The sequence below is a fragment of the Rousettus aegyptiacus genome, unplaced genomic scaffold (assembly GCF_014176215.1).
Source record: "Rousettus aegyptiacus isolate mRouAeg1 unplaced genomic scaffold, mRouAeg1.p scaffold_m13_p_11, whole genome shotgun sequence".
Classification (NCBI taxonomy): domain Eukaryota; kingdom Metazoa; phylum Chordata; class Mammalia; order Chiroptera; family Pteropodidae; genus Rousettus; species Rousettus aegyptiacus.
The window spans coordinates 45794780-45822747 of NW_023416286.1; the positions used below are offsets into that span (position 1 = coordinate 45794780).

At 37.3% G+C, this 27968-nt stretch overlaps 1 protein-coding gene across 7 annotated transcripts; it reads right to left on the minus strand.

Moving 5' to 3' along the window:
- Window positions 1–1064: 1064 nt before the first annotated feature.
- Window positions 1065–27775, minus strand: INTS10 (integrator complex subunit 10). 7 transcript variants are annotated; one of them, XM_016127433.2, is made up of 18 exons: window positions 27549–27775; window positions 26894–26961; window positions 24984–25087; window positions 24219–24358; window positions 22621–22702; window positions 21975–22115; window positions 21381–21552; window positions 20757–20926; window positions 19881–20014; window positions 17824–17977; window positions 16568–16650; window positions 15757–15909; window positions 12797–12905; window positions 8964–9043; window positions 7674–7836; window positions 6618–6711; window positions 3526–3603; window positions 1065–1469 (listed from the first exon to the last, which is right to left on the minus strand). In XM_016127433.2, exons 1-18 carry the CDS (start codon window positions 27675–27677, stop codon window positions 1313–1315), a joined length of 2211 nt encoding a protein of 736 aa, XP_015982919.2. In that variant the 5' UTR covers window positions 27678–27775; the 3' UTR covers window positions 1065–1312. The 7 variants fall into 7 exon arrangements, with proteins under 7 accessions (XP_015982919.2, XP_015982920.2, XP_015982922.2 ...); XM_016127434.2 differs by lacking the exon at window positions 3526–3603 and having other exon boundaries at window positions 1069–1469; XM_016127436.2 differs by lacking the exon at window positions 3526–3603 and having other exon boundaries at window positions 1281–1469; window positions 24984–25070; window positions 27549–27729.
- Between the last annotated feature and the right edge of the window lie 193 nt (window positions 27776–27968).

Sequence of the window (27968 nt, forward strand, 5' to 3'; positions counted from 1 at the left end):
CCAGTGTTTGTCTTTGGTTACATATTTGTATAATCTTTTTACTAGAGCAGCAAGCCAACATTTTCCTCTTGGTAATCAGAATTTGTTGGGCATTAGTTCCAAAATATTGTTTTCCTTTAGGCTACATATACTTCCAAATTCGAAGTTGATAGAAATGCTAGATACTTGCATTATGTCATGAAATGCCTCAGATTTCATAAACCCCTCAACTAATTGTGCATGCCAAAACACTGTGATAAGACAAAAGATGCCATTATCATGCTGGCTTTCCTTTGCAGAATTCCAGCCAAAACTCTAGCTGTAAGGACGGCAGGCCCTGCTCCCTGCAGTGCCGAGCACATGGCTTCCCAGTGTCCATTACCATTTTGGGTTCTGATAGAACACTGGGACTTCATAGAAACTGGGTCTTTTCTAATTTTCCCACCTTTCATGGTTACCAATTTGTTCTTGTATCTTATCCTATTTGCAGTCACACCCTTCTACACCACCCTGCAACTTGGCACAGGAGTGGCACCACTAAATTAGAAAAAAAAAATAAACCTGATAGTTAACCTGACCAAGCAATTACAATGTGTGAGGCACTCTTCTGAGTATTTCACACGAAGTCATCATCTTCATTTTTCTGATGACAAGCTTGAGGCAGAGAGACAGTAACGGGTCCCTGGTGCATGGCAAGTGAAGGGCCGCACAGAGCCGGGGGTGGAATCCAGGCAGTCAGGCTGCCAGCCCCTAGGCAGACACCACGGGAAGCCATCCTCGGCCTGGGCAGGAAAGCGCCTCCCCTTCCATCATTACCCTCCCTGGGCTGTTTGGCAGACACCCTCCACCCTTACCCCCGCCCCCATGCTCCTTCAGCGCAAGTTCACTCAAGTTCATTTTGACATAAAGGGTTTTGGTATTACAACTTCTCAAATGAAAAGGTCTAGATATCATGTTGATACATACATTTAACCAAAGCCTAACTATGGAAGATCAAATCTTGAGATCATGAAAAGAATAATGTCTTTTTAAAGTAAAGTTCATCCTTGTTCAGAAACTCATAATTAAAATAAAAATTTTAAAAATTCCAAATTTAGGATCATTTTTATTTATAAAACAGGTTTCTTTTGTTTTACAAAAATTACAAAAAACAAAGGACTCGAAAATAGAAACAGCTTCTCAGACTCTTAGGAACTACTTTTAAACAACCAAAGAGTAAGAACTCAGATGGTTTTCTTCTTTTTAAGAATTACAAAGCAATATTTATCAATACTTTATGTCTTTCCCCCCATATCACACGGCTATGAGTAGTCTCTGGTGGAATGGTCTCCAGTCAGGCCAGAGTCTGAAGAAGCAAGATCTTCTCATTGATGCAGAACCTGTGCAGCACCACCATCAAGTTCTCAGCACAGCGGGACACCTGGCGCTCCATGGCCAGGCGGAAGTCCTCCTTCACGCCCTTGGTAATGCCCCGAGTGACCGTGTGGTGCCTGAGGGCAGCGACAGGGAAACATATGGACACCGTGGTTAGCACTGGCATCGCCACCGGTCAGTGCTTCTGTGGTAGGAGTAAAGCTTGCCTCAAATTTAGGTATAAGTAAAAAATTTTAAAAAGAAAGAAAAGCCTTAACCAAACAACATCCAGTGCTCATTCCTCCTCAGAAAGACTTAAAACTATGGAGACATCTTTCCCACTCAATAAAAAAAATATTTTAAACATCTAAAGGTTCTATAAAATGTCACCTCCTTCAGAGGTACAGCAGGGAGGAGAAAAACCAGAATGAGCCAGTCACCATACAGAGGATGAGTTCCTGTCTCCTCGGGCTAGTGGTCCATGAAAAGACTCAGAAAGGCTCTGGGATTGTGCATAGCACTGTGGTTCAAGTATGTCTCTGTCCCCATGCTGCCAGAACAGGACCACGCTCTTAAGTATTGAGCCCAGCCGGACTCACATCTACTTGAGAAGAAGCAGGAGGAGTTGGGGTCCCAGGACAAGTCTGACACAGGTGGGGAGAGAGAAGCAGAATTGATGGAGAATGGTCAATGGCCTGCAAAAGGCAACTGAAGACCAGATCTGGTCCATGCGCGCAGGAGACCTTCACGCTGGTGGAGAGGTTGGTGGGAATACAAGCAAGGTTTCTAACTACACCCTAAAAGTTGTGTTTTAGAGAGAGAGATTACAAAGGAAATCCCACCAAAATAAAGGAAAAGAAAAATATAGCAAAATTCAGTGGGTTCACTTAAAAGGGAAGGAGTTTTAACTGCTAGTTCAGTAATTTGGTGGATTTAGACAAATCGAAGCCGCCCCCCTTCCCCGCCCCTGCTGTTTCACTTCCCTCAGACACAGTAACGGGTTTAAAACTGGAGTGTTATGTATTGGCCAAAATAAAACCATTGAAATCACTCTAAAATGTTTGTTTTTGAAAACCTGTAAACCGTTAAAATTTATCATATAAAAAAAGTACAATAGAAGTCACAAAGTTGCAACAGAAGAAAAAACACCCTAGTTTTGATAGACTAGCAAAGATATTATTCGCCACTCTACAATGCCCATGGACATTTTAAAGAACTACGAAGTAAAACAGCCGTGCCATGGAGAAAACACAGAGTTCTTTGTGGACGTTTCTAGTCAAGGCTGGCTGGCTAGGTCGGTAAAAAGGACACAGTGTCAGTGAGGCCAAGGCCAAGTCCCACTAGGAATAGATGTGGACCCTTTTTATGCTGTCCTGAGATAACTGCCCTTCTGGGTCCCAGACTGCAACCCCGTATTGAAGCTGACTCACTGACCAACCGAAAGTTACTGGTATTTGCTGACAGTATGCTTGAGGGCGCTGATGGTGCAAATAAACTCTCCCCTTAATACCAGTAAAAATATAGTAAAATGTATCCTGCTGGTCATGGTTCAACAGTACTGTACCATATACAAAAAGCAGCACAACTCAAGTATATTTCTATCAGAGCCTCTATCCCTCTGGCAAATTTGGATGAAGAGAATTAGCTTTTGTGGTTTAAGAACAGGATAAATCAGCTAATAAACATGACATTCTGGCCTACCAAATATTTTCAATTCAGAAAGGTAAGGTCTGAAAAAACAGTATCAGTAGCAGGCAAATACTATGTTAATGCCTGTTGAGACCAAACCTCAACACTGGTCACTAATATGAAAATCCAAGAATAAAAATTTACTTAAAATAAGCTTTAGCATCCTTAAATATTTATAATTGAATGCCTTATGCTTTCTCAAAAGAGAATCAGTTTAATGACTAATCAAATGTGCACTTAATCTAACAGTTTTATATCACTTCCATTTTTTTTTTCCAGATCCATAATGATTTTTAAATTGAACACAAAAACACTGGCAACTTATGGAAAAAAATAAGAAATGTTACAATATTACAACCAGATGGTTTGCCAAGGAATGCAGAACAAATTAAAAAATAAATAAAGCATGAAAAAGAGCACTGAGGAACAAAGAGCTGAAAACCATGGCAGTAAAACATGTTGACAAAACAGCACACTATGAGCAGGTGTTTTTCCACTTGGTACCTGTCAGCAGTCTGTATGCTGGGCTGAAGCACAGGTAAGAATTCCTGCTGCAGTAACCCCATGGGAGGGCTAGAAGGCCTTTAAAAAACAGCAAACAGCAGCATTCAAACACCCACACCGACTCACCCTGCACTGCAAAAACAACACTCCAGAGAAAATGCACAAGACTGGAAGCAGACTATACAGAAACCCTTTAACCTCCACAGGCCCCCGGCTGCAGCTGTGTGTCAGGAGGATGGGAAGAAGTTAGTGAGACCTCTCGCTGCACCTGCTGCTGGGGCATCTTGGTTCCTGGTCCCCGAACCAGAGGCATCTTGGTTCCTGGTCCCCGAACTCAGCCCACTTGAGATTTGGCATAAAAAGCAACCACTGAAGAAGAGGGCGATGAGATGCAATTGAATGATAGTGGGGAGAGGATTTAACGTTTGAGAAGATGCATTTTCAAATCCAGCTTCCTTCACTCGCCACTCTTCTCATGCCCATGTCAGTCCTAGAAATAAACCTGTTGACTTTCTGTAACCATCCTTGACAGGATTGAAGCCCCAAATTGAAGGGGCCTTCCAAGAGGACAAGAGAGGTTGGCAATGTTTTTGATAAAGAAAGGTTGAGTTTGAATTTCAAAAAGTATTGAGGAAAGGAAAAACGGGGGGAAAAAATCTGGGGCTTTGCAGAATTCTGTAACAACAAAGATTTAGTATATTAGCTGAGTGATCACCTCATAGAATATTATTATCCACTCTATTCAGAGTATATACAAGACACCATTTTCCATTTTCATCCAATCTAATGGAAGTAAGAAACTGCAAATATCAGCAAAGAAATTTTTCTCTATTTTAAAATATATAAGAGCAAAATGTCTACATAACGAACAGAGAGCTTACCCCTTCTGCCGGGTAGGCCCAGGTGCCCCAGTTTTGTACTGTACCTGCTTGCATCCGAGATGCCACAACTAGGACGGACTTACAACCTCACCCAATGGGAGGGGCTGTACACTGTTCACAACATCTCTGCCACTCAGCTGCAGGGGCCACCCAAAAAGTCTTCAATGGCTTCAGAGAATTTGTTTGCATCCCACAGGGAAAAGGAATATAGTTTTACTCAAGATTCCAATCATACTTTAGTCAGCTTGAGGGCTCTGGCTTACTCAGCTTGCTTCTCCTGCTGTAGTTTAGGTATAAGTAATTTGAAATGCAGGTTTCAAATGAATCTCAAGATTCACATAGTGAAGACTGGGCAAATTCCTCCAAGGTCAACTCACTAAGAAACAATGTCTATTCCTGCTTCCAAAGTGATGGAAGAGTGGGCTACTTATGAGGCTTAATGGTCTTCTCAAGGGAGTTAGAAGAAATTAAGGATTCAGTTGACCAAGGCAGGAACATGGAATTATCCTCCAAAGCCTTGAGGTACATGCTGTGTACCATTGCCTTACCCTGAATGACCTTTTACAGTGATATTATCTGGATGTCCAACAGTCACTTGCTTTCATTCTTGCTCCTAGAGGTATGTCTGCATGTACCCATGTCACTGTTTAGCTCAATAAAAACTGGCTAAACAAGAAATGTTCCAATATAATAAACTTTGAGATTCAACTGTTGATTTTTTGGCAATCCATTCTCTCCCACTTCCACAAACAGTTAAGCATTAGCTAAGTAAAGTGAGAGTCACCGGTAGGTTTGATCCTAAGTAAATGGAGTTGGTTCTACTAAGGCTCTCTATATTATGATAATTTGTATAATGGATGTTACTGGGAATTAACTAAAAAGCTATTAAAGGTGTTTGTATATCCAGCCTCAAAACCTAGAAAAGAAATCACAACACAAAAGGGGTTACCTAGGCTCCATGTAAAAAAGTCATCTTTTTTCTCAAACATTATTAAGAATATTTCAAACCATGCAATTGTCCCATAGTTTGTATTCACATACAGTCTTAGGGAAGTGAATGGAGATGGGAAGATGAGCATGTCCGATCCACCTTCTGAAGTGACCTAATATATAATGGTCTTGTATTGTCAAAAAAACATTTTAAAAATTTAAGTTTAGGATATTTAATAACATTTACAAGATGAAGGACAAGAACCTTACTTCATCTTCCCATTCTTTAGACTAGATTCCACAAGAGCCTATTATTAATAGGACATGTTTGCTATGCACCAAATTACCGAGGTTATAGAAATCCAGAATGAACATCTCTTACTTTCCTCTCGACACTTCTAAGACTCTACAAACACAGAACAAGATGTGGATTTTGGCTTTCAACAACTAAAACTGCATTCATTTCACAATTGAGGGAAAAAGGAAAATGTCTGCAGCATTAGCAACACTTTCTTCTCACTCAGGGTTCAGTCTCTTGCAGTGACTCTAACACTGACTTAAGACACGCTGAATAGCAGGACGCAAAGGAGGAAGTATGAAAATCAAACTACGCGTGGCATTTAAAGCACAGAAGATATATTATCCAAACTACAATGAGGATTGAAGGATAGAAGCAAGATTTATGAGCTATTTAAAAATCATAAATGGTTACCAACTTCCTCGAGGTGTGTGTGGGGGGCACATGCCTGAGAACAAACGCCCCACCATCATTTCTTGGGGCGGGTGTGTTCTTGGAGGGCTCAGATCTAACTATTTTGCTTTGTGCTATGTAAGCAATGAGGACTGCTTAGGCGGGCTTCAATTCAATACCGAAGTCCAAGTATAATTTATTAACAAAGTCTGTGGTTTTTCTTAATGAATTGTCCTAATCCACTACAACTTTAATTAAGTTTGGCTTTTCTTAATTAAAAACCTATGTTTAATCAGAAATTTGTAGTCTATAACTTTTAGAAAAGATATCACGAATGAGACTTTTATCTAGTGAAAAAGTTTCAAAAGTGACAGAAACACACCCATTTAAACAACATTTTATCAGAAATGTAGTTAAGGAAATGTCAAGTCTTTGAAAAGATACCCAGAATCAAATCTACTCTCAAAAACAGACTAGGTATAGATCCTTTTCTATTAATTTTTTGAAAGGTGTAAAAATTTTCAAATATTTCCTACAAGCACACAAAAGGAGAGTATTTAGCATGAGAGAACAAGAGCTAGTCTGCTTACTTGATCAGCATTCCTTGATTGGGTAGTAATTCCAGGTGAATTTTCCCACCTTCCTGAGTTCTTAAGTAGGCGAATTCCTCCAGCATGTCAATATCTGCAGGCCAGATTCAGGTCAACCACATGTAAGAACAAGGTGTCTTGGCCTCTTGGATGAGGAAACAGGCTTGTAGTGATTGAGTTAACCACCCACTAACAATTACAGTCAGCACTGAAACCCAGGTCTGCCTGATTCCAAAACTAACAATTTTTACACCAACCAAACTACCTCAAAGATAAATGTTTTTCATATATATGATAATCAAATATTCTATATGATCGTAAGAGCAAAATCTTCTATTTTCTTAATAAGAAATGAAAGATGCAGTGGGGTACTGTATCCCCTCAAAAGGTTAAGAACTATTGTTCTGAACACTTGGACAAGTGTAGTAGATTCCTCGAAACTCAAAAGTAATGTGCTAAGATAAGCAATAAAGTATAAAAACCAAATTGGTGCATAACCTTGGATGCAAAGGTGGTCTCTCCCTAACTAACAGTATGAAATACGACACTCTCTGCCAGTAAAAGCAACTGTTGGGTTGGGTGGCATCTTTGGTACTCGAGTGCCCACTGGCAGCTGTGACAGCCATGGAGTAATGCTCCAACAACTGGCCCTAGGGAACGGCTAAAATGCTCCAGGAGAAGCCCCGGGAATCCCTCTTCTGATAGATGAAGGCCAATGAACTATTATATTCTACGGCTAAACCAGTCGCTCTGGGACTGTAGGAACCTGTAGGCTATCACTTCAGGCATCTGGGGTACTTTCCTGAAGTCACTAGAAGTAGGAAATGGAGCAGGGTGGTTGATATTCCTGATTCCCTGCATTACCTCTTTGAAGCCTTTTATGACTTTGACAAGACCAATGGCCACTGTCTCATTTTTAATTCCCCGTTACTTCTCTTTTTCCCCCAATAGTGAAAACCATTATTTCTACCTAGAATGGTTCATTCGTTTTTGTACCATTCATTCATTCATTCAAAAAAATCAGAATTTCTTATGCTTAAACAAGAAAAAGGATACTTGTAACATAATTGAAAAAATTCTCATATTGGAAATTTCCTTGTTGGCAAATCTTATTGACAGCTTTCAAGAAAAGATTCTCTCCTCGCGGCCACTCTTGCTGAAGCAATACGATCACATGTCCCAGTGCCATGTCATCCCTGCTGTCCGTGAAAGCTCGAAGCTGCAAGACAAGGATTTATGCAAACAGAAGGAAAAGGAAATCACGGAGTAATCTAAAATATACCAAATATCACTAAAAATGCAGTTATATGAAAATGCGTGATAAAGGTCATTAGCGTAAACAAAGCAGAAAACAAACCTGCCTTGTGAACATCACAAACATGTACTAAGGGGGGTGGGTCCTGGCTTGAGGAGCCCTGGCTCCTGCTGTGCTGTGAAAATAGTCGCAGGCAGTGTGTGTGCATGAGCATCTTGGTGGGACCTGGACATGGATTGTGGGCCTGAAGCTTTGAATTTAGGAATAAGGCTGAGAGAAAGCTGAGTGGTCTGCATAACGGAAGAATCTGGGGATTTCTTTTAAGAGGACAATGAGGGTGGATGGTGGGCAAGAAGCTACCTAGGAGAGAAAGGACTGGGAAGGAGATGAACTGGAGAAACCGTCAAAGGCCTTTTTGTTCTAAATGAGCAGATATGCCTAAAATCACACCTTTTACATTGTTTCTGTTGCCCCCAAGTGATTCTGAAGATGAGTCAAGTTTGGAATTACTGCTCTAAAGTGGAGACCCAGTATTGCTGTTATCTCGCTCATAAGCCTGTCTACTCTAAGGCTCCATAGTACCTGTTGAAAGAATAGTCTGGCGTGCTTTCAATAGCCCTTAACCTTTCCCAAATCTCTTGGGCCTTAGCTGATGTTCACCCTTATGCCGAAAAACACTTTTACCTACTTACTTTTACCTACTTTATCTTTATGATAATAAACTCACCATCTCTCTATGAACCCAACAACATTTGTATTCCTTTCTGCAGTTAATGTATTATATATTAATTCATAAAAGATTTACTGAACACTACCATAGGTAAGATTATTTGCATATCTGTCTCACTATTATTTGTAAACTTCTCAAGGATGGGATCGCTTCCTAATCATCTTTGCCAATATTTAATAAATATCTGTTAATTTCTACCCATGTGCTTTCCTCACTACACCAACCTGGACTTTCAAAGGACTAAACTAACCTTTGTTCTCAGGGCTCTCAATTCAAGTCATTCCAGATCATCAGAACAATATTCCAAGTTAAATTTCTTTCATGCTTAATGAACATTCACACTAACCAACTTTAAGCTTACCTTAAAACAAGCTAACATCAGATGCAGGCAGTATGGCATGATAGCTTTGCTGGTACAAGGCAGGAGCTTCAGATCTGAACCTAACAAAAGTCCACAATATGCCTGTTATCATCAAAGAAAAGAGCTTTGAAAAGCAAATGTTTAAAATGCTTTCCTAAAAAAAAAATAAGCAATATCATATAATTTCTTATTTAGTTAAGCCACATTATATTTAATGGAGGTGAAAGTGGTTTTTGAACAGTCTTTGGAATTCGTTTATCAATCTTCTTTCCTAACTTGCTTAAATACTCTTTATTGGAACATATTTCAAATATATAGACAATGATAGAGACAACATTACAAACTCCAGTGTTTACCACTCAGCTTTAAAAAATGTTAAAATTTTGCTTTGATTTTTAAAGATTTTAATATAAAGTATCACAAATTCAGTTGAAGTTTCCTGTGTACCTTTTCTGATCCCATTCTCTTTTCCCCTTCCTATAGGTAACCATTGCTCTGAATATAGTGGTAATATAGTGGTTACCATTCGTATGCATGCTGTACACTTTTAACACAGAAATTTGTATTCACATCATATGTATCCTTCAGCAAATTGTATTTTTGATACTAATACCTGTAGTTCTAGATCTCTGATTTTTTTAAATTGAGGTATAAGTTTCAGGTGTATGATATGATTTGATATTTGCATATATTGCAAAATGATCACAATAAGGCTAGTCAACATCTGTTGCCATATGTAGTTGTAGAATTTTTTCTTCTATGATAAGAACTTAAGATCTACTCTCTTAGCAACCTTCACGTATGTGCTACAATATTATTAGCTATAGTCACTATGCTGTACATTCCATCCCCAGGACTTATTTTATAACTGGAAGTTTGTACCTTTTGGCTTCTATCACCCATTAGCCCCCTTCTCCAATTTTCAATGTTATATAGTATTCTGTTATTTACATATGCCACAACTGATTTACCTATTCTTTTATGGTGGACATTGAGATTTCCAATTTTTTACTATTTAAACAATGCTGAACTAAACATTTATAAATATTTTCTTTTACATTTGTAGAAATAACTTTAGGTGATGGTTTGCAAACCAAGACTTTATCTTTTCCTTTATGGTGTGTGCTCTTGTAGCCTAAATCCTTCTCTACCTAGAACGCACAAATATTTTTCTTCTAGAAGTTTAAAAGTTTTAGTTTTTATGTTTGAATATTAAAATTTAAAGGACTTTTGTGTAGTATGAAAGATGAACCTCATTTTCATTGTTGTTGTTTTTACACTTGGATAATCAACTGTCCCAGTACCACTTACTGGATAAATTCATTCTTCCCCCATTGAATTGTATGTAATGTCATCTGTTTCTTGATTCTGTTTTGTTCCACTGGTCAATCTCTCTGCCAGTGGTAACTATCTTAATTACTATAGCTTGAAAGTAAGTCTCAGTGTCTGCCAGGTCAACTCTTAGTGAATTGGTCTATTTCTACTCCACAGAGAGACTTAATTTTCAAAGGGGTCTAGGCTATATCTTTTTTTAAAAACCTTTTATTTTAGAAAATTTCAAACATATACAAAGTAAACAAAATAGTAGATTGAACTGCCAAGTACCTTAAGGAGCTTTAATAATTACTAAACTGTCATGCTTTCTTCTTCTAGAAATTTCTAGTGTCCTAAGAAATCTACCATCAGCTGCAAAGATATTTTCTTCTAAATAATGTTATCATGTTAACTTTTCCATTTAGTCTATTCTCCATCTCAAATTCATTTTTTTTGTGAATAAAGTAAGGAGTTGAGGCTCCTTTTTCTGTCCACATGAAAATCCATTTGTTCTAGCATCATTTATTGGAAAGGCTTTACTTTCTCTATTGAATTACTTTGGTACCTTCACTGAAAATTATTTGACCATATTTGTGTGGGTCTATTTCTAGATTCTTCATTCTTGTGACAGTGTTGTCTTAATAACTATTGCTTTACATTGTCTTGCTACCAGGTACTGTAAGTTGCCCAATTTTGTTCATTTTTTCCAAAACTGTTTGACTATTTTAGATTGTATTTCAATATAAATTTTAGAATCAGCCATGTCAATTTCTACCAAAAATAAAAATAAAAATAAAAATAAAAAAGGCTGCTGGGATTTTGACCGGGATTGCACTGAATCAATAGACACATTTGGAGAGAATTAGAGTCTTCTGATTGACGAACATGATTTTGCACATTTTTCATTAAATTTATCCATAAATATTTTATGTTTCTTAATGTTATTCTATTTGGAGATTCCTTTGCCTTTTCTATGTAGCCAAATATGTGGCTGTGAATAAAGGCAGTATTTTTCACACTTGTTGTTTTTCTTGCTGACCGTATTGGCTAGACTATCCAGTATACTGAACTGAAGTGGTGAGAGCAGACATCTTTGTATTGTTGTATTGTTCTTGGGGAAATCATTCAATATTTCATAGTTAAGTATGATGATGAGGAAGTTTCCTTCTATTTCTAGTTTGCTAAGATTTCTTTAGTATATGTGCTGCGAAAGTGAGCACATTTTGTTTGCTAAGATTTTTAAAGTCAAAACTGATAAACATAAACATAATTGAATTCTGACTGCATCTATTAAGACAATCATATGAATTTTCTCCTTTAATGCGCTAATGTGATAAATTGCAGAGATTGATTTTTGGATGTTAAATGACCTTCACATTCCTGGTACATACTTTGTCACATGTATTATCCTTCTTATATACTGCTATATTCGATTTGCTAGTATTTTGTCAAAGATTTTGGAATCTATGTCCATGATGGATACTGGCCTTTATTGTTCTTTTTTTTTTTTTGTAATGCTCATTTGGTTTTGCTATCAGAGTTACGGGGGCCTTAAAAACTGAATTGGAAAGTGATCCCTCTTCCTCTATTTTCTCAATGTGTAGAGCATTGGTGTTATTTCTTTCCAAATGCTTGATAGAATTCACCAGTAAGGCCATATGAACCTGGAGTTTTCTTTTTGGGAAGGCTTTTGATAACAAATTTAATTTCTTTGAAGATATTGGAATATTTAGATTTTCTATTTCATTTTCATCCATTTTGGTGAGTTGTGTTTTTCAAGGAATTTTTCCATTTCATCTAAATTGTTGAACGTATTGCCATAAAGTTATTCAAAACTTATTTTCTTAATGTCCTTTTGATATCAGTAGGATCTGTAGTGACATTCCCTCTTTCATTCCTGATACTGGTAATTAGTGTTCACTTTCTTCCTGATCAATCTTGTTAGGAGTTTATCAATTTTATAATTTTTTTTTCAGAAAAACAACTTTCGGCTTTATTAATTTTCTCTATTTCATTGATTTCTGCTCATATCATTAGTATTTCCTATCTTCTACTTTCATTGGGTTTAAGTTGTTTATCTTTTCCAACTTTCATGGTGGAAATTTAGATCAGTGCTAGTGAGACTTTCTTCCTTTCTCACATAAGCATTACAACTAAATTTACATAGTTTTCAAGAAATGTGAAACTTGAGTGAAGCTCAAAATAGCCCAAGATGGATATGCTATGAGATACTTAACTAAGCACCTACAGGTTTTCTTAGAATTGGTAAAATGGGTAAAGGGGTTCATAATTGTAGAGATAACGAACTCAAGAAATTTAGAGAACTTGGGAGAAAAGACAGGTTTACAGCTCCTTATGAAATCAGAGCCAAGAAAAAGCTGGACAGAGATTAACTTTTTATACAATTTGTCAAGCCCTGCAGACCACACAGTATTAGGTTATCAGGAATTTAAAAAAATTTCCCGGTCTTGGGTCCTAAAGCTATTTTTACAAAATAAAAATAAAACTTTTCACTGTACCTTTTCTAAATTTGGGCTTTATTTTTGAGGGTTCTTCCTGTGATTTGCCTCCATCTTGAATGGGAAGTACCATGTAGCACATCAAATCAAGGACTTTTTCACACGTCATCTAAAGAAGATAAGACAAAAGAAACTAATCTGAAGTTTTCTGAAACTTCAACATCACACTTTCGTGCAACTGGGCAACATGTGCACATATAGGACTGTAGGAATGCCTCAGGATTCCTTATTTGATTACTGTTTGCTCAACAGTGTATATACAAAAAAGTAACAGTAAGATTAAATCTATGTAGTAGCACTTTGAGGGAACAATAACTCATTCTCTGTGTAAAAAAGACAAAACTTAAAAAGTAAACAAGGATTAATTAAACTACTAAGATGTTAAATAGCACAATGGCATCCAAAGTAAGTATGTCCTTGTCTCAAAACTAGTTTACTAATTCATCGAATAGAAAAACAACAAAATAAGACATATAGTAGAACACTAAATAGTATGATATAGAACATAATTTAAAACAAACTAAAAATACACACAGGCTAAACCAGCCTTATCTTGATTTAAGGATTAAAGAGAGGGAAGGATTTGGAATATGGAAAAGAGAAAAAAGGGTTTTCAAAGTAGGAGAAAAAGATGCGAAAAAGGGCTGTGTATCAGTTCAGGTAGTTATCTGAGGGGAAGGAGAGTGTGGTTTTGAAATTACAGATTTCAAAAACTGGACAGATGCGGCGCTGATGGATGACAGAAAGCCTGCAGTGCCACACTGAGCAGGCTGGTCTTGGGCCACAGAGAGTAAGGCATCACCGCTTACCTTCAGTCTACCTTCTACCTATTCAGATTCTAATAATAACAATCAGAGTCCACCTAGAAAGCATTTTCTATATTTTAGGCACAACCTTCTTATCTCCATTTTATAGATGAGGAAGTGGAATCTTAAAGCCATGCTTCTCCACTTTTTTTCATGTCTTGGCACATACAGAAAATAATATTTGTAAGGCTGTCTAGAGCTGACAACAGCTGCCTTGGGGCCTGAGGGGGTTAGTACCTTGGCACATCTAGAACTCCTCCCCATTACAGCCACCAGGTTGTGAAGCTCTAGCTTTGAGTGATTGGCAGTTTGGTAATTAAGAACTTGAAGTAGATGACAACTTGGTAGTTAAGAACTTGAACTTGAGTTAGATAGTCCTGGTGAGATAACTTGCCCCAGGTCACAGTGATAGTATGTGGTAGGGCCAGAACTTGTCCTCCAGGGTCCTACGCTGCCATCCTTCAATGCCCACCTCCAGCTAACCTTTTCTATAAATCTTTTCTCGACTACATGAACCCTGGTGAAAACATTCTTCCCTGAATGCCTGTCGTGTACATGTCTGAGGGATACCACTTAATATTTGACTAATTCCTTCCAAGAACTTAAGAGAACACATGTTTAGCCACACAGATATACATATATCATGTAGAATTAGACAGCTATACAGGGCACTGCACTCAAGTGATAGGTTCGCTAAAGGAGGGATCCCATATTCCCCACATGCTGCTTTACTCTCCACGTAGCCCAAAATTCAACTCTGGGGACTCAGAAAGTCAATCTTTCAATTAAGTGGAATGATGATAGCAATATTTTAGAAAGCAATGCCCATAATTTATAGTGATGGAAAAAAGGTTACGGGCAAAAAACTCAGTTAAAAGCCATGGATTAGGGTGGTGGCAATGTAAATAAAAGACACTATATCAAAGATATTATTATCATACTGGAGGAATCAACAAGATTAGCAAGAGTTAAGCATCAACCATGATTTGACTATTTCACACCGAAGGGCCAGAAAACTAATGAAACTCAGATTTGGACACACGTTCAGTCTGAAAAAAAGACAGGCAGTTAGAGAATGAGGAATCAGATAAGTTAGAAACCAAAGATGTAGGCCTAACAGTGACTAGCTCAGAGGTGTAACTAAAGCCCTCAAAGAGAATGAGTTTGCCGAACTTAATGAAATCTACCAGTCTATTTCATATTTCCTACTACAATGCAGAACAGCAGTGCCCTGTATAGCTGTCTAATTCTACATGATATATGTATATCTGTGTGGCTACACATGAGTTCCCTTAAGTTCTTACAAGGAATTAATCAAAACTTTGAATTAAGTACCTAATAATTACATAAATGTTGGTAGAAAAGCATATTCTACTTTTAATGCATATACTCTACATGCTCTCTAATTGTTTCTTTCTAAAATTCATGGCACATTATAAATCATGTTTCAAAGCTCAAGTTAAAAAACTTAATTTAGGGATTTTAATCACAAAGTAATCAACATATAGACAGATGAGAATCAGAGTTTGTATGTTAGGTTGTGGCCTTGAATTTATATAGCACCTATATATATAAAGAATGACTTATCATTTTAATTGAATTCAAACATTTATCAAGTATCGAAGCTGTGCAAACTACTGCAATGGGTGAGAGATTCAAAGGTAAAGAACAGTGTTCCTACCCTGTGGCAGGAGGGGCTTCACAATTAGAGAAAACAGACTCCTTTACACATCATCTCCGGCAACACCTCTCTGAGGTGTCATCACCATGAAAGAGAGAATCCGAGGTTTGGATAAACTAATGTAAATCCTCACTTCCCATGCAGTAAAGCCCCTTTTGTCTAAGCACAACAGGACTGAGTCCACTCTAAAGGAATTCCAGGCAAGAAAGTATATACATAAAAAAAAGATCCTCCTCCAACAAAGTGGAATAATAAACAGAAAATATGAAAAGCACCAGGTAAGCTATAATAAAGAGAAAATTAAGCAAAACAAAATCATGGTGATTTTCCGGCAGATTAGATAATAAATCTATGCAGAAAGACCAAATTTCAGGTAAACATGCACCAAATTAAAAAGCCACTCTAGGAAATAAGAGAAAGCCCCAGGGTAGAGAAAGCACCTGAGGGTCCTGTGCAAGGCGTGCAGTACTCACTCTGTATTCTCCGAGAGCAAAGTGGCAAGTTGCTAGCTGGATGAGCGCCCTCTGATGCTCCAAGGTTCCCTGTCCAGTGATCTGTGGCTGAGGGAGTGTTCCCTGGAGAGCTGCTAAATGATGCAGGCTGGCTATTGCCTTTTTATATTGACCCTTAGAAAGACATAACAGCAAGGAGGGAAAAATACTGCCGTCAAAGAAAAATCTCCAGAGTTAACTGACCAACTAGAAAGTAACTACAAATAAGGTACCTCTGCTCAATCATCCGAGGAGAAAAAGGAAACTTAGCAAAAGTCTCCCTGGTCTTAATTCTCATGACTAAACAAAATCCCAAAAGCCCGTGGATAAAGTACATTTTGGATATACCATTTCTTCATAAATATTTTATCACTAATACCTCTTCTCCTTTATGAAGGATGGAAGCAGCAACAGGTCCATTTCAATAACAGAGGCTAGAAGCTCTCCATCCCTAAGGTGAATTATCTGCTCTCTCCACTCTGGGCATAAGGAGCTCAAGAAGAGCAGAGCAAGGCAGAGAGACTACCAGAGTAGAGAGGGTGGGGATGAGAAGTATTCATCATTTATTGAAGAGTAAAAATCCTACCTTTACAAAGAAGTAGGACTAGATATACCAAAAGTAACAGAAAATACAGCCTTGTCATTTTGGAGTTATTCTGAGATGAAACTGGACTATAATCACTCTGCTGCTGAAGACAGAACATCTGTCTTCAGAGCATTTACTAATAATCCACAAAGGGACATGCACATCTTGCATGTACTGACACAGGTACTTAAAATATACATACTCTACCTGATAAATGATCATATCAGTGAGGAAGATTCTTAACCAAAGCCAAGTATCCGTCTTCCATGCCAAACAAATTCTTGTAAATTCTGAGTGAGAATTCAAAGCAAATTTACCAAAAATATGTAACACAGCAGAAAACAAAACTAATAAACCCAGGAAGAGAGAACAACAGTCAGAGAAAAAAATTACTATAAAATAGACAGTAACTTCATACTTCGACTTCTAAAACAATGGTCTAGAATTACAATTAAATGTAAAGTGAGAACATAATACTTATCAGTAATACACAAGCAATATTTTTAATAGGTATTGACATTTACTAAATGTACCATGGGCCAAGAACTGTTCAAAATGCTTTTCACATATTATCTCATTTATCTTTTAAATTATTCTGCTTTCCCAAAAAGGTCTTGTTTTATTTTCACCCAGTTAAAATAATAAATATATGATACTAAGAGTTTTAGTCATTTTTTTAGTCAATTAAGTGGAACAAAAGGAAAAGTCCCCTCCAAAAGTCACATATACATTCACAATTTTAGATGCAACAAGAAACAGAATGAGGCCATGTTTACTTAAAAAATATGACATGACACATCTGACTAAGGGCTCTCTGCACAGGCATATGACAGAAGCAAGCCAAGGATGAATGTTCACTGGCCAAAAGGAAAGTATGTGCCTTGATTCCAAAGTAGAGTAAAAATACGTTTAGCAAACTGCTAATAATTTCTAAGTAATGTTGAAATACTTAATTGTTTAAAATATTATACAGATAAAACTCTCTCTAGTTGTATATCTATATAGAAAAGAAAACAGGCTTTCTGTATCATTTGAATTTTGAGTTTTTCAAGCAGTGGAGTTAATGCAGATAAAAATAGCATTACCTTTTGTATTCTTAGTCATATGTGACTTAAAGAAGATCCGAAGCCAAGGACAGAACAATTAAAAGCACAAAACAAACCCAACAAGAAAAAAAAAATGCCAGCAATACAAATTTTAAAAGATCAAAAACTCTCCCTCAAACTTCACCCCAACTCTGATTATAATATACCATCGGAGTAAAAGGTAAGAGGTAAATAGTTATTTGGATATTAATAACTGGTTAGATATCTTGCTCAAAAGAATTCTATTATATTGTGTGAACTGTTATTATCAATTTAATTAGCCATAAGTGACTTGACATTTGAAATTGAATGATTTTTTTTAGCATGATTTTATATTAAAAATAATAAACAGCACTAACATGACAAGCATGTTCTTACCCTTGTCAAGGAATTCTAGGGAATAGAGCAACTCCCAGCTCTCTTTGGCCAATTTAAAACTTTCTAACACTTCAATCGAGTTAGCAAGTTCTGCTTTATTGATGACAATGTGACGATTTCTTCCTTTTGCTGAACAGTCCTCGTCATCTGAACTCTGCTCAGAGAATGTGAAGAATACAATTAATTTAAAGTTATCAATATAGTTATATACTAGAACACTATGTTTATTGCTGCCAATTCTAGTTATTATATGGATTTTACATCAAAGGATACTATCATGGGTATAATAATTTTTTTGAATATAACAATTTAGCTTTAAAAATTAATGTTTTTCATCTTTTCACTCTCACACATTCAAGTTCTATTTTTAAAATTAAGTTTGTTTTTCTGATGACAAATTTAAGTTCATGTTGGCGTCAGAGTATAGTTATAGAGTTAAAGCTCCCAATAATTTAAAAACATATCAATGTTATAAAAGCCCCAAATTAGATTTTTACATTCAGAGGTATAGCTTAATGAAGTAGCACTTGTTTTATCATTTACTTTTTTCCTCCAATATGTAACATTACTTAATTTGCTCCTAAATAAGTTTGTCATGTAGTGGAATGAAATTAAAGCCTGAGTCCCCTAAGAAATAATTTAGAGCAATGACTTTTACTTATCTTTCATTGGCTGCACATAACTAATCCAGTGGTCACCTCTCTCTTTAGCTCTGCTCCTCCAATGCAAGGTGTCTGGCCAGGAATCACATTTGTTGGCACTTATCTATTAATGCCCTCTGTACGTTACAACAAAGATACCTACCCGTTCATCTCAAGTAATATAAAGCCAAAGAAAAGAGAGAGCCTCAGAGAAAGGCCACTATTTTAAGTGCCACTGGGTATGGCCATTTTGGCAAAAAAAAAAAACAAAACAAAACAGTAAAGGCTAAGAGCTCCACTTAATTTTATTTTGCTGAGAAATTCTCGAATCTTTTATTCTACCCAGGTCAGTTGTATTAATTCAATGACCCAAATTAAATTCTCTCTGCAGATTTTTACCCCACTAATATTATTTTAAAATATGTATAAATATTTTAGCTATAAGTGCCATTCTTCAATCTAATCTCAGAAAAAACAGGCACCTCCCTCCCACTATTCGCCTTTCTCCCATAGTTTTCGGGCTTAGAATCCTCCTGCTATTCTTAATGTTGGGGACCCTCCCCTGCCCCACTCGATTTAGCTGCATATTCTTATCCTAATGACGTATACCCCAATCGCTCTCACAGTCAAAACCTATCCATCACGTATCCTATTTCATCGGGGTCCTGTTCCTTGCCACATGTTGACAATCTAATAAGATATACTGAAATAAATGCTGTGTTTGCTGGAAGGCACTCCTGCCTCCAAACCAGGTCGGTTTAGAGAAAGGACCTCAGATGTGATGGGAAGAGTGTGGACCACCCCTGTCCATGTGACCTGCAGGCCAAGCTGTTTTGTATATAAAGTTTTGTTGGAACAGGACCAAGTTACTTATTTCCCATTGTCTATGGGTATTTTTGTATTATAACAGCAGAGCTAAGTAGTTGTAAGAGACCCTATGATTTGTAAAGCCTGAAATATTTACTACCTGGCTCTTTATGTCTCCACTTAACCATTGGACTTCCACTAAAGATTTTGCAGAAAGAAAGGATTCCCCTGCTTTAAAAAAAATTATGGAAATCAGTGTTCTGCACAGACCTGCTGCCTGGCCAGACAAGACGACTGGGGGTTCGTCACATTCTCTAGCCTCTTGCATCTTTGTAAACTGTCCCCTCTTGACAATAATCTACTCAATTCCAAATGACAAAACCCTATACGTCCTTGAAGGTTGATCTGACCTCTTTCATAAAACCTTTTCATTATCTCCCCAAAGGCAAAATCACCTCTAGTTGAGAACCACTGATTCATACAATAATTGTATTTTACAATTAAAACACTTAAGCTTTATCAATTTAGCTCCAAAGCCATTTTCTACAAAGATCCATTTCTAGCAAACCATAAACATATAATGTTATTAATTATATCAGAAAGAATTACCATGGTCTTTTCTCTTCCCTCAGCTAGTTTCCTCTTTTTATGTATGTGTTTATTACGATCAATTTCTACATCACCATACACGTTTGATATATCCTCAAGAAGAACCATTGGAATTTGGCTTGGGGCATTGGGACCTACAGATGGGGGAAAACACCAACACTTAACAGTACAGCAAGGAAAAATAATACTTAGTAGCAGGTGAAAGTTTACTCGACTATCAAGTGAAAATATAAATCATTAAAAAATATGTTCAGTGTGACTCCAATTAGGTAGACAAACAAGTACACATGTATAGAAAAAAAGACTGTATAGATATACGCCAAGTTGGTAGAGGTTCTTCCTCAGTGGTGGATTACAAGTGAAAGTTCCTTTTTTGTATCTGTTCCCATGTACCTACGAATTTTTTAAAATGATCACGAAATCTTAAAATTACCAAAAAAGGTAAGGCTACAAAGTTACACATACAAAGTACGCGTAACCTTAGGGTTACACATTCTAAACAAATCTAAATACACGAAAGACTACAAGGCAACATAAAAAAATGGGAGCTTTGTCATACTGAAAGGATTATGACAGATTTCACCCTCTTGTTTTTCTATTTTTCACATTTTCTAGAATTTACATGCACATACATTATTTTTAAAAAGTCTATCGCAAAGTCTTTGTGAAACCTACTTCAATACTTTGCTGCATCTGCTGCTTTTTCAAAATAGAGGCATTCAATATTTGTATTTCATTTCATAGTACCACTATATCCTTTGGAAAAGAAATTTTTAATGAAAATGTACTTACATAAATACCAACACTCAAAAACATAATAAAATACAACCCTGTGACGGCCAGTATTTTGGGACACTCTTGAATTCTTAAACTAACCTTGGAAGAGAGATGGCTGTATGCTGTTGACATACTGGAATGCATTCTTAAAGAAGACCAACATAGTGGAATAAACCACTTGGTTTTTATATTTTGCATGAGCTTCATTATCAAAGTTGTTCATGTATCTGCAGAGATCCTTCATTCTATGCAAAATATCACCATAGCTTCTGAAAGATGAAGGATGGGAAAACTTATTTAATTCTTCTGGGCTTTTTGGCAAATGTTCTAGAGAAATGCCCCAATAGACCATTATATTTACTAAATATAGGTCTAGGCATGTATTCTTTATCATCTGCATATGGATATAAATTCCCCTTCTGAATTAGAGCAGTGATCAGACCAAGATTTCATGACACAAACATGCCAAGTAGCTTCTCTCTGAACTTCAAGGAGTACTTCAAACTCAACATCACCATACGGGTTCATACTTCCACTGGAAATCTTTCAGTAAAGTGAAAAATCACCCTATTTTGCATAAATACTGAATGTTACAGAATTTTCCCAAAGAGGACTGTATCTATACATCAGATGATTTTTAAAAAGTGTTTTGTTTTTTAGTATTCTGAGATTATGCTATCAAAAGATTTGCTAGGTAGTTCTAGAAATGAACAATTTTTTTACCGTCTTCCTTTATCCATTTGCCACTCACATCTCATTCCAACAACATTCAAAATCTTAAACAACCTCTCCCAAGGGTCTACAATCTGGGATGATTTTTCAGTCAGCCCGTCTATTATGTACTTCTGAGAACTACGTTTGCTAGGCGACAGTAAATCAGATGTTTCTTGAGCACCTAAAATGTGAGAAAAAATGAGCCTACAATTAACATTACTATTTTCTCTTTATGTGGTATTTGACAGAGGAAAAATAAAGGTCTGATTCACCATTTAAAGGGAAAAATATAGAATCTCAACATGTTATATGTTTTGTTCAAGGACTCACACTTGGTAGAGTAGGAAGTGACTTTTGAGCTGTGGTGCATATATGTAGCTCAGTGTACTACGTTACAGTTAGTTAGCAAGTTGACTGTTTCAATCAAGGAGTAAAATTGGTTCCAGAAAAGTCTTATCTCTTAACTGTAGTATTTTTTTTCTAGAAACTGTCTTTTAGAAACACTATCAAACTGGTATAATCAGAAAGATTATAGAAGAATAATCTGACTTTGCAAATTTACTAAAGTTTGTCTAAACAAAATTGTAGGATATTCCCATTTACCTTGATGCTGATTCTCTATTTGGGTAGACCTAGTAACATAATTGATATAAAATTCAGCTGCTTTGTTCAAGTACTTATATAACAAATTGGCAGGCAATCGAACATCATGGTTGTTAATTATTAGAGGAAGGACATCACAAACTGTTGAAGAGGGGAAAAAAAGAAAAAAACAATTAAGTCACCTATCTACCCCAGGGTTCTGGCAAAAACAAAATTCACTTTAGAGTTCACTTAATGTAGTACCTAAAATACATAGTGGGGAAAAAACCCTTATGACACATTTATTTGAAAATTGCAGTGCAGAAGGGATACCAGTGGGTGCAGTCAGTGAGGAAATAGGCAGATTCTACAAAATGGGTAAAGGTCTAGTTCTTACATGGGGTAGTAATAAACAGATGTCTGTTTATTATTACACTTCTCACTATATATAGTTACAGATATAGTTTGAAAGGTATCAAATAATACATAATATAAAATTAGAAGTTGTTTAAAATGCTTTCTGGACTGAAAAAATAAACAAGGACTTAAATTCTATAATACGAAAAGTTCCTTTGTTTTCCATAAATAACCTGATCCCTGAAATGTTACTTAACCTAGCATATTCCACTTACCATAAGAAATTAATACAAAATACAGTTTTTCTTACCAAATAATTTTCTAAAGCAGTTAACAGGAGATTCTTGTTCTTCAATAGTTTCGGCCTCTAATAGTGCCTCCCCAAGACCAACCTGTTTCAAAATACAGTTCATCATTTAAATGTGTTACAGTTTAAGATGTCAGAATTACATGAAGACATGGGGTATATTTTAATTTACCATATAGTTTTTATATTCAAACTTCCCTGAGAAACAAATATTCTCATTTTAAAGACTAGAAAACAAGAGTCCATCAGCAACACAGCCCAGAAAGAAACCCCAAGTTCACCTGACCACAGAACACTTTGTCTAGGTTATTTTCTTTGGAACTAGTAAAATTAAAATGCTAACAAAATGTGCAAGAAACTTAAAGGAAGCACTGGAACTAGCGTTAGAATGATAATAGAGATATAGAGATTTTCTAAGAAATGTGGAAACTAATTTTATGCTCTACATTAAGACGTATTTTGCAGACAAAATGTATCACTTTCAAGAGTTGTCTGGAGTAGCCAGTTACACAGCCTGGGCTGGACAGAACAGGCCACTTTTCCAGATCCTCTAGCATAGTAGGAAGTCAGCTTATCAAAATCCACCAAGATGTATGAGTACCTTCCTTGTGACCAATGGGATGCACAAGGTTAGGGGTGTAACAATGTGGAAGATTATATAATACAGAAAGTTTAAAGTCAAAGTAATGACCAGGGAGCGATCAGGATTAAATAGTGTCCCCCCAAAATTCATGTCTACCCAGAACCCCAGAATGTGACTTTATACAGATTTTATCTTATATAAAAGTAAGCTCTTTGTAGATGCAATTAGTTAAAATGAGGTCATATTGGATTAGGGTGGAACCTAAATCCAATGACTGGTGTCCTTACAAGAAGGTCATGTAAAGACACCGGAACACAGACACACAGGGAAGGCCATGTGATAATGGAGGTAGAAACTGGAATGATACAGCTGCAGGCCAAGGATGACAAAGATTGCCAGTGACCACCAGAAGCTAGAAAGAGGTAAGGAAGGGTTAACATTTTGAATCTCAACTTTCCCACTTACTGTCTATAGGAAGTTCCTAACATATTCAAGACTCAGTTTCCTCATCTGTAAAATAAATACAATCTACCTCAAGGGGTCTGGAGAGAATAGAAGGAGATTCCTAATACTTCCCAATGCTTGTCAGTGCACTCAATAATTATTATAGGTATAAGGGCAGGAATAGAGGGAAAATAGTGTTCGAAGGGCAAGAGCACATGAAAAACACGTCTGTTAAGATCATAAACTATGGCTCTCATTTAAATTCATACTGAATACAATGAAATAAGATTATTTTTTAAAAAAACTTTACTGTACTTTACAGATTGCAAATACATACAAATGCCAAAGCTTGGTGACTGCTTCCTTTCTGATAAGAAAACTACTGGAAATTTATAAAGTCTGATAACAGTGACATCCTTTTAGCTTTACTGACAAGGATTCCTTGATTTAAATTCAATCTTATCCAGTATTCTTCTGATTTTGTTTTTTAATTACACACACGAAACTCCTAACCATGTTGATGCATTTATCAATTTTATTTTCTCTTAAGAAAAAGGAAAGGATCAAATCTTACCCCATGTTGCACCACTGTTTCAGGGAAGCGTCTCAAAAGTAGAAGCAACATTTCTGATCTTTCCAATGTGTTAAAGCATTGTTCTGTAACCTTTAGTAACATTTCGCACTGGACCCGACCAGGAAGAGTTTCAAATAAACCTGTGCACAACACATTTAATTTTAAAAAGTTTCTTTCAGAAAAATACTGAAGCAAAGGCATTTTCATATAAAGAACAGTAAGCTGGGTTTCACCTACAACTTGGAAGGCTTTTGGATCAGATAGTACTAGGCACAAGATGTTTGGGAATGATTGTAAAACATTTGGAGGTCTTATTGGACCCAGAATACAGGAATTATATATGTGAAGGATCACACAGTTCTTTTTGCTGGCTGAGATAAAGAACATGCACTTATTTAAGTTGAAATGACCTAAACTGTCTACCTTCTTTTTCATCCAACATTCAAAATCTTGATTGGCTATAGCAACCAACACAGAGTAAAGTTTTAAAGAAAGGTCATAAATTATTAAAAGTTTCTCTTGCATACTGTAAAACCTGTTAAAAATATATTCAGTTCCCTGGGTTAACTGATAAATCCACATCCTTTGAGTAAGCTTACAGGATCCTAAGCAAATACTCAAGGGAGCAAGTGACATCATTTGTACAGACTTCGGTTGCCAAGAATAAAAACATACATATGGGTACCTATATACAGATGTGACTATTTAACTTGGTAGTCCAGAAATGGTAATTTATACGCCATTATGTTATCATTCCATTCTTACTTCTTAGAAATTGAGTTTGCTTATCCTGCGAATCGTTCCTTAATGCTGATGTAATAATGCTGATTTCTCTCCACACCACGGGTTGATCTGGGAAATTCACAAACCTAGTTTTAAAATGAATGCATTAAATTTAACTGTCAGATTTTATAAAGTATCCAAAAAAGAAAGAATATTAGAACTTGGATAAAAACACACTTTTCTTTATTCTAAATAATGTGCCAAAACAAATAAATATAAACATATAAAAATAAAAACTAATTAATAAAAATGAGGGTACGCACAAAAGTCTTTAGAGGTTTTTATAAGTGAAAAGACAAGTAATCATCATACTAAAGCACTACTAAATATCAACAAGGAAAAAAACTACCCAAAGAAAGTGAGCAAATGCAAGTCACAGAAAAAACACAAATAGCCAAAGAAAACATTTGAAAAGATAACCAATTTTATTACTAATACAATAAACACAATTAAAAACAAATAGCAAGATATCATTTTCTCCTATCACACTGGTAAAAATTAAAATCTAAAAATTAAAAAATAATATCCATTGTTGGCAAAGATGTGAGAAAATAGGCAATCATACACCATTAGTGGAGATTTTAATTGGAATAGTATTTTTGGAGAGTAATTTGATGGTGTATCACATTTAAAATGTGCATACCCCTTAACTATGAAAATCTGTCTTAGAATCTATTCTACAGAAAAACACCAAAATATGGGTGCAAAATTACTTACTGACACTTTGAATATAATTTTAAACAATTGGAAACTACCTAAAAGACCGTCAATAAGAGAGGTTATGAAATGCTATGCAAATATGAAAAAGAATGATGTAGATCTCTACCTACCGACAAGGAAAGGGGTCCACTATGGTGGGTGAAAAAAACAAGCTACAGAATAATAGTATGATCTCGCTTTTGTTAACCCCCTTTCCCCCTAAAACCTATTTACATGTATTGTGTATACATGTATCCATATAGCAGGTCTTCATGTAATGTCATTTCATTACAATGTTGATGAGAAAAAATAATTGATTCCTGGCCAGGGCCACTGAGTCTGTGTGGAGTTTGCATATTCTCCCTATGTCTGGGTAGCTTATCTCTGGGCACTCTGGTTTGCTCCCATATCTCAAAGATGTGCACATGAGATAAACGGGCAAGTCTCAATTGCCCCAGTCTGAGTGGGGGTGTGAATGAGTGTGCCGTGCATTTGAAAGACAGCAGGTCCAGGGGTGGGTTCCTGCCTTGAGCCCTGAGCTGCTCAGACAGGTTCCAGCCACCAGGGACACTGAACGGTAATAAATGGGTTGGGAAATAATTATTTACTTGTTTTTATTAATCTTTCTTAAATGCATATATAGCTGACATTTATTTCCATGTTTACTATTAGAAGTATTTAAGGTCTTTATTTAGAAGTTTGGTGATGTTTTTGTGACCAGAAATAGCCTAGGAATTTAACTCTTGTTTATATCAATTAGCCTATGATAAAATTGTTTTCCTTTTAACTGTCTCACTTAAAGTCATAGTTTCCAAGAACCTATCTACCACATTAAGTGAGGACTAAACTGTATGCAGAAAACTTAACTCTGGTTGAGTTTGGAAGGGATTTTCATTTTTATTCTCTACACTGCAGTATTGCTTGAACTTTTGTGAAGAACATGTATTATTTCTAAAAGAAAATAAATTATTGGATGGAACTTTTTTTTTTAACAAGAAACATATGAAAAAGACTTCTCTGCAGAAGACATGTCAGCAATTAATGAAGGACTAGACTCAGGACTAAGTAAACTTTAGGCACCAGGGAGGTAGATGAACTTGAAGCTCTTCCCCCAACGCCCACTTCCATGGACAGAAATAAAACTTCAGGAGAGATCCAGTGTTGTAAAAGTTAAGTCCAGAGTCTCCACTCACATGTCGTACAGCAGTCTCCCAGCAGTGGCTGTCCGCTCTGCATTCCGTTCGATGGTGTACATCTCATACTACAACACAGATCAGACCCGCGGGTCACAACCTCCCTTGGGGCCGCTGGAAGCTCGCCACCCACATCGCTAATTGGCCTTCACTGAGCACACTCTCACCCCGCAACACTCGCTGAAGGATGGAAGACCAGAAAGTAAAGCATTATCTGGTGGGACAAGGCCACCTGGCTTAAGGTTGTGACCGTGGGGCTCACTTACAACCCCTCGGTTCCAGGGATTAGTGGAGTAATGTGTCAAAACTTGCAGGCGCTGAACAAATGGCTGCCATCATGATGAATGAAAGAGCGAGTGGCCTTTCTTAGTGGCGCTTGATGTGTAGTCGGGGCCACAGCTGAATAACACATCCCAAGCCTCCTACCAAACCTGACCTTGAGCGGAGTCCGCTGGGTCTCCAGGTGCTGGCCTTGCGGGGAGAAGGCTTGCGAAAGGTGTGGGAGGAGGGTGCGGGGCGCGGGGTTGGGGGGTGGGGTAAAGAGAAACGGGAAAAAAGAGGACAGGGCGGGCAGGAGGCGGCCGACCCCAGGCAGCCAGGGACAGCTAGGTGCTCACACCTCCACTCAGGCGGCGCACGCACGGCCTGACCTCACCTGGATGTTAAAGTCGGCGGGATAAAGGCTGCGGGCCGTGATCAGCCAAGCCTTGGCTGCCCACAAGTCCTGCTGCACCAGTTCCCGGGCTCGCTGCACCAGGAACTCACAGTCACCCTGCGCCGACATGGCCCACGATGCGTCGGGCCGCTGGCCTAAAGCGGCCGAACCTTCCGGCTCCAAAACGCAGCCACCGCCGCCGCGGTCGCCGGGGAGGCTACTGCGCATGTCTGTGGAGTCGCACGGACGCCGGCGGAGTGGATCCGGCAGGGTTTCCGGGTTTTGTGAGAAGCTTTCTCCAGCCGGCTCCCAGTTACCGTTAGGCCGCTTCCTCCTTCGTGGAGCGAGTGTTTTCCTGCCTCTTCTAGGTCACCTCCAAAATGTGGAGAAGTGGATTTTCACTCTTGCGGGTTTCACTGA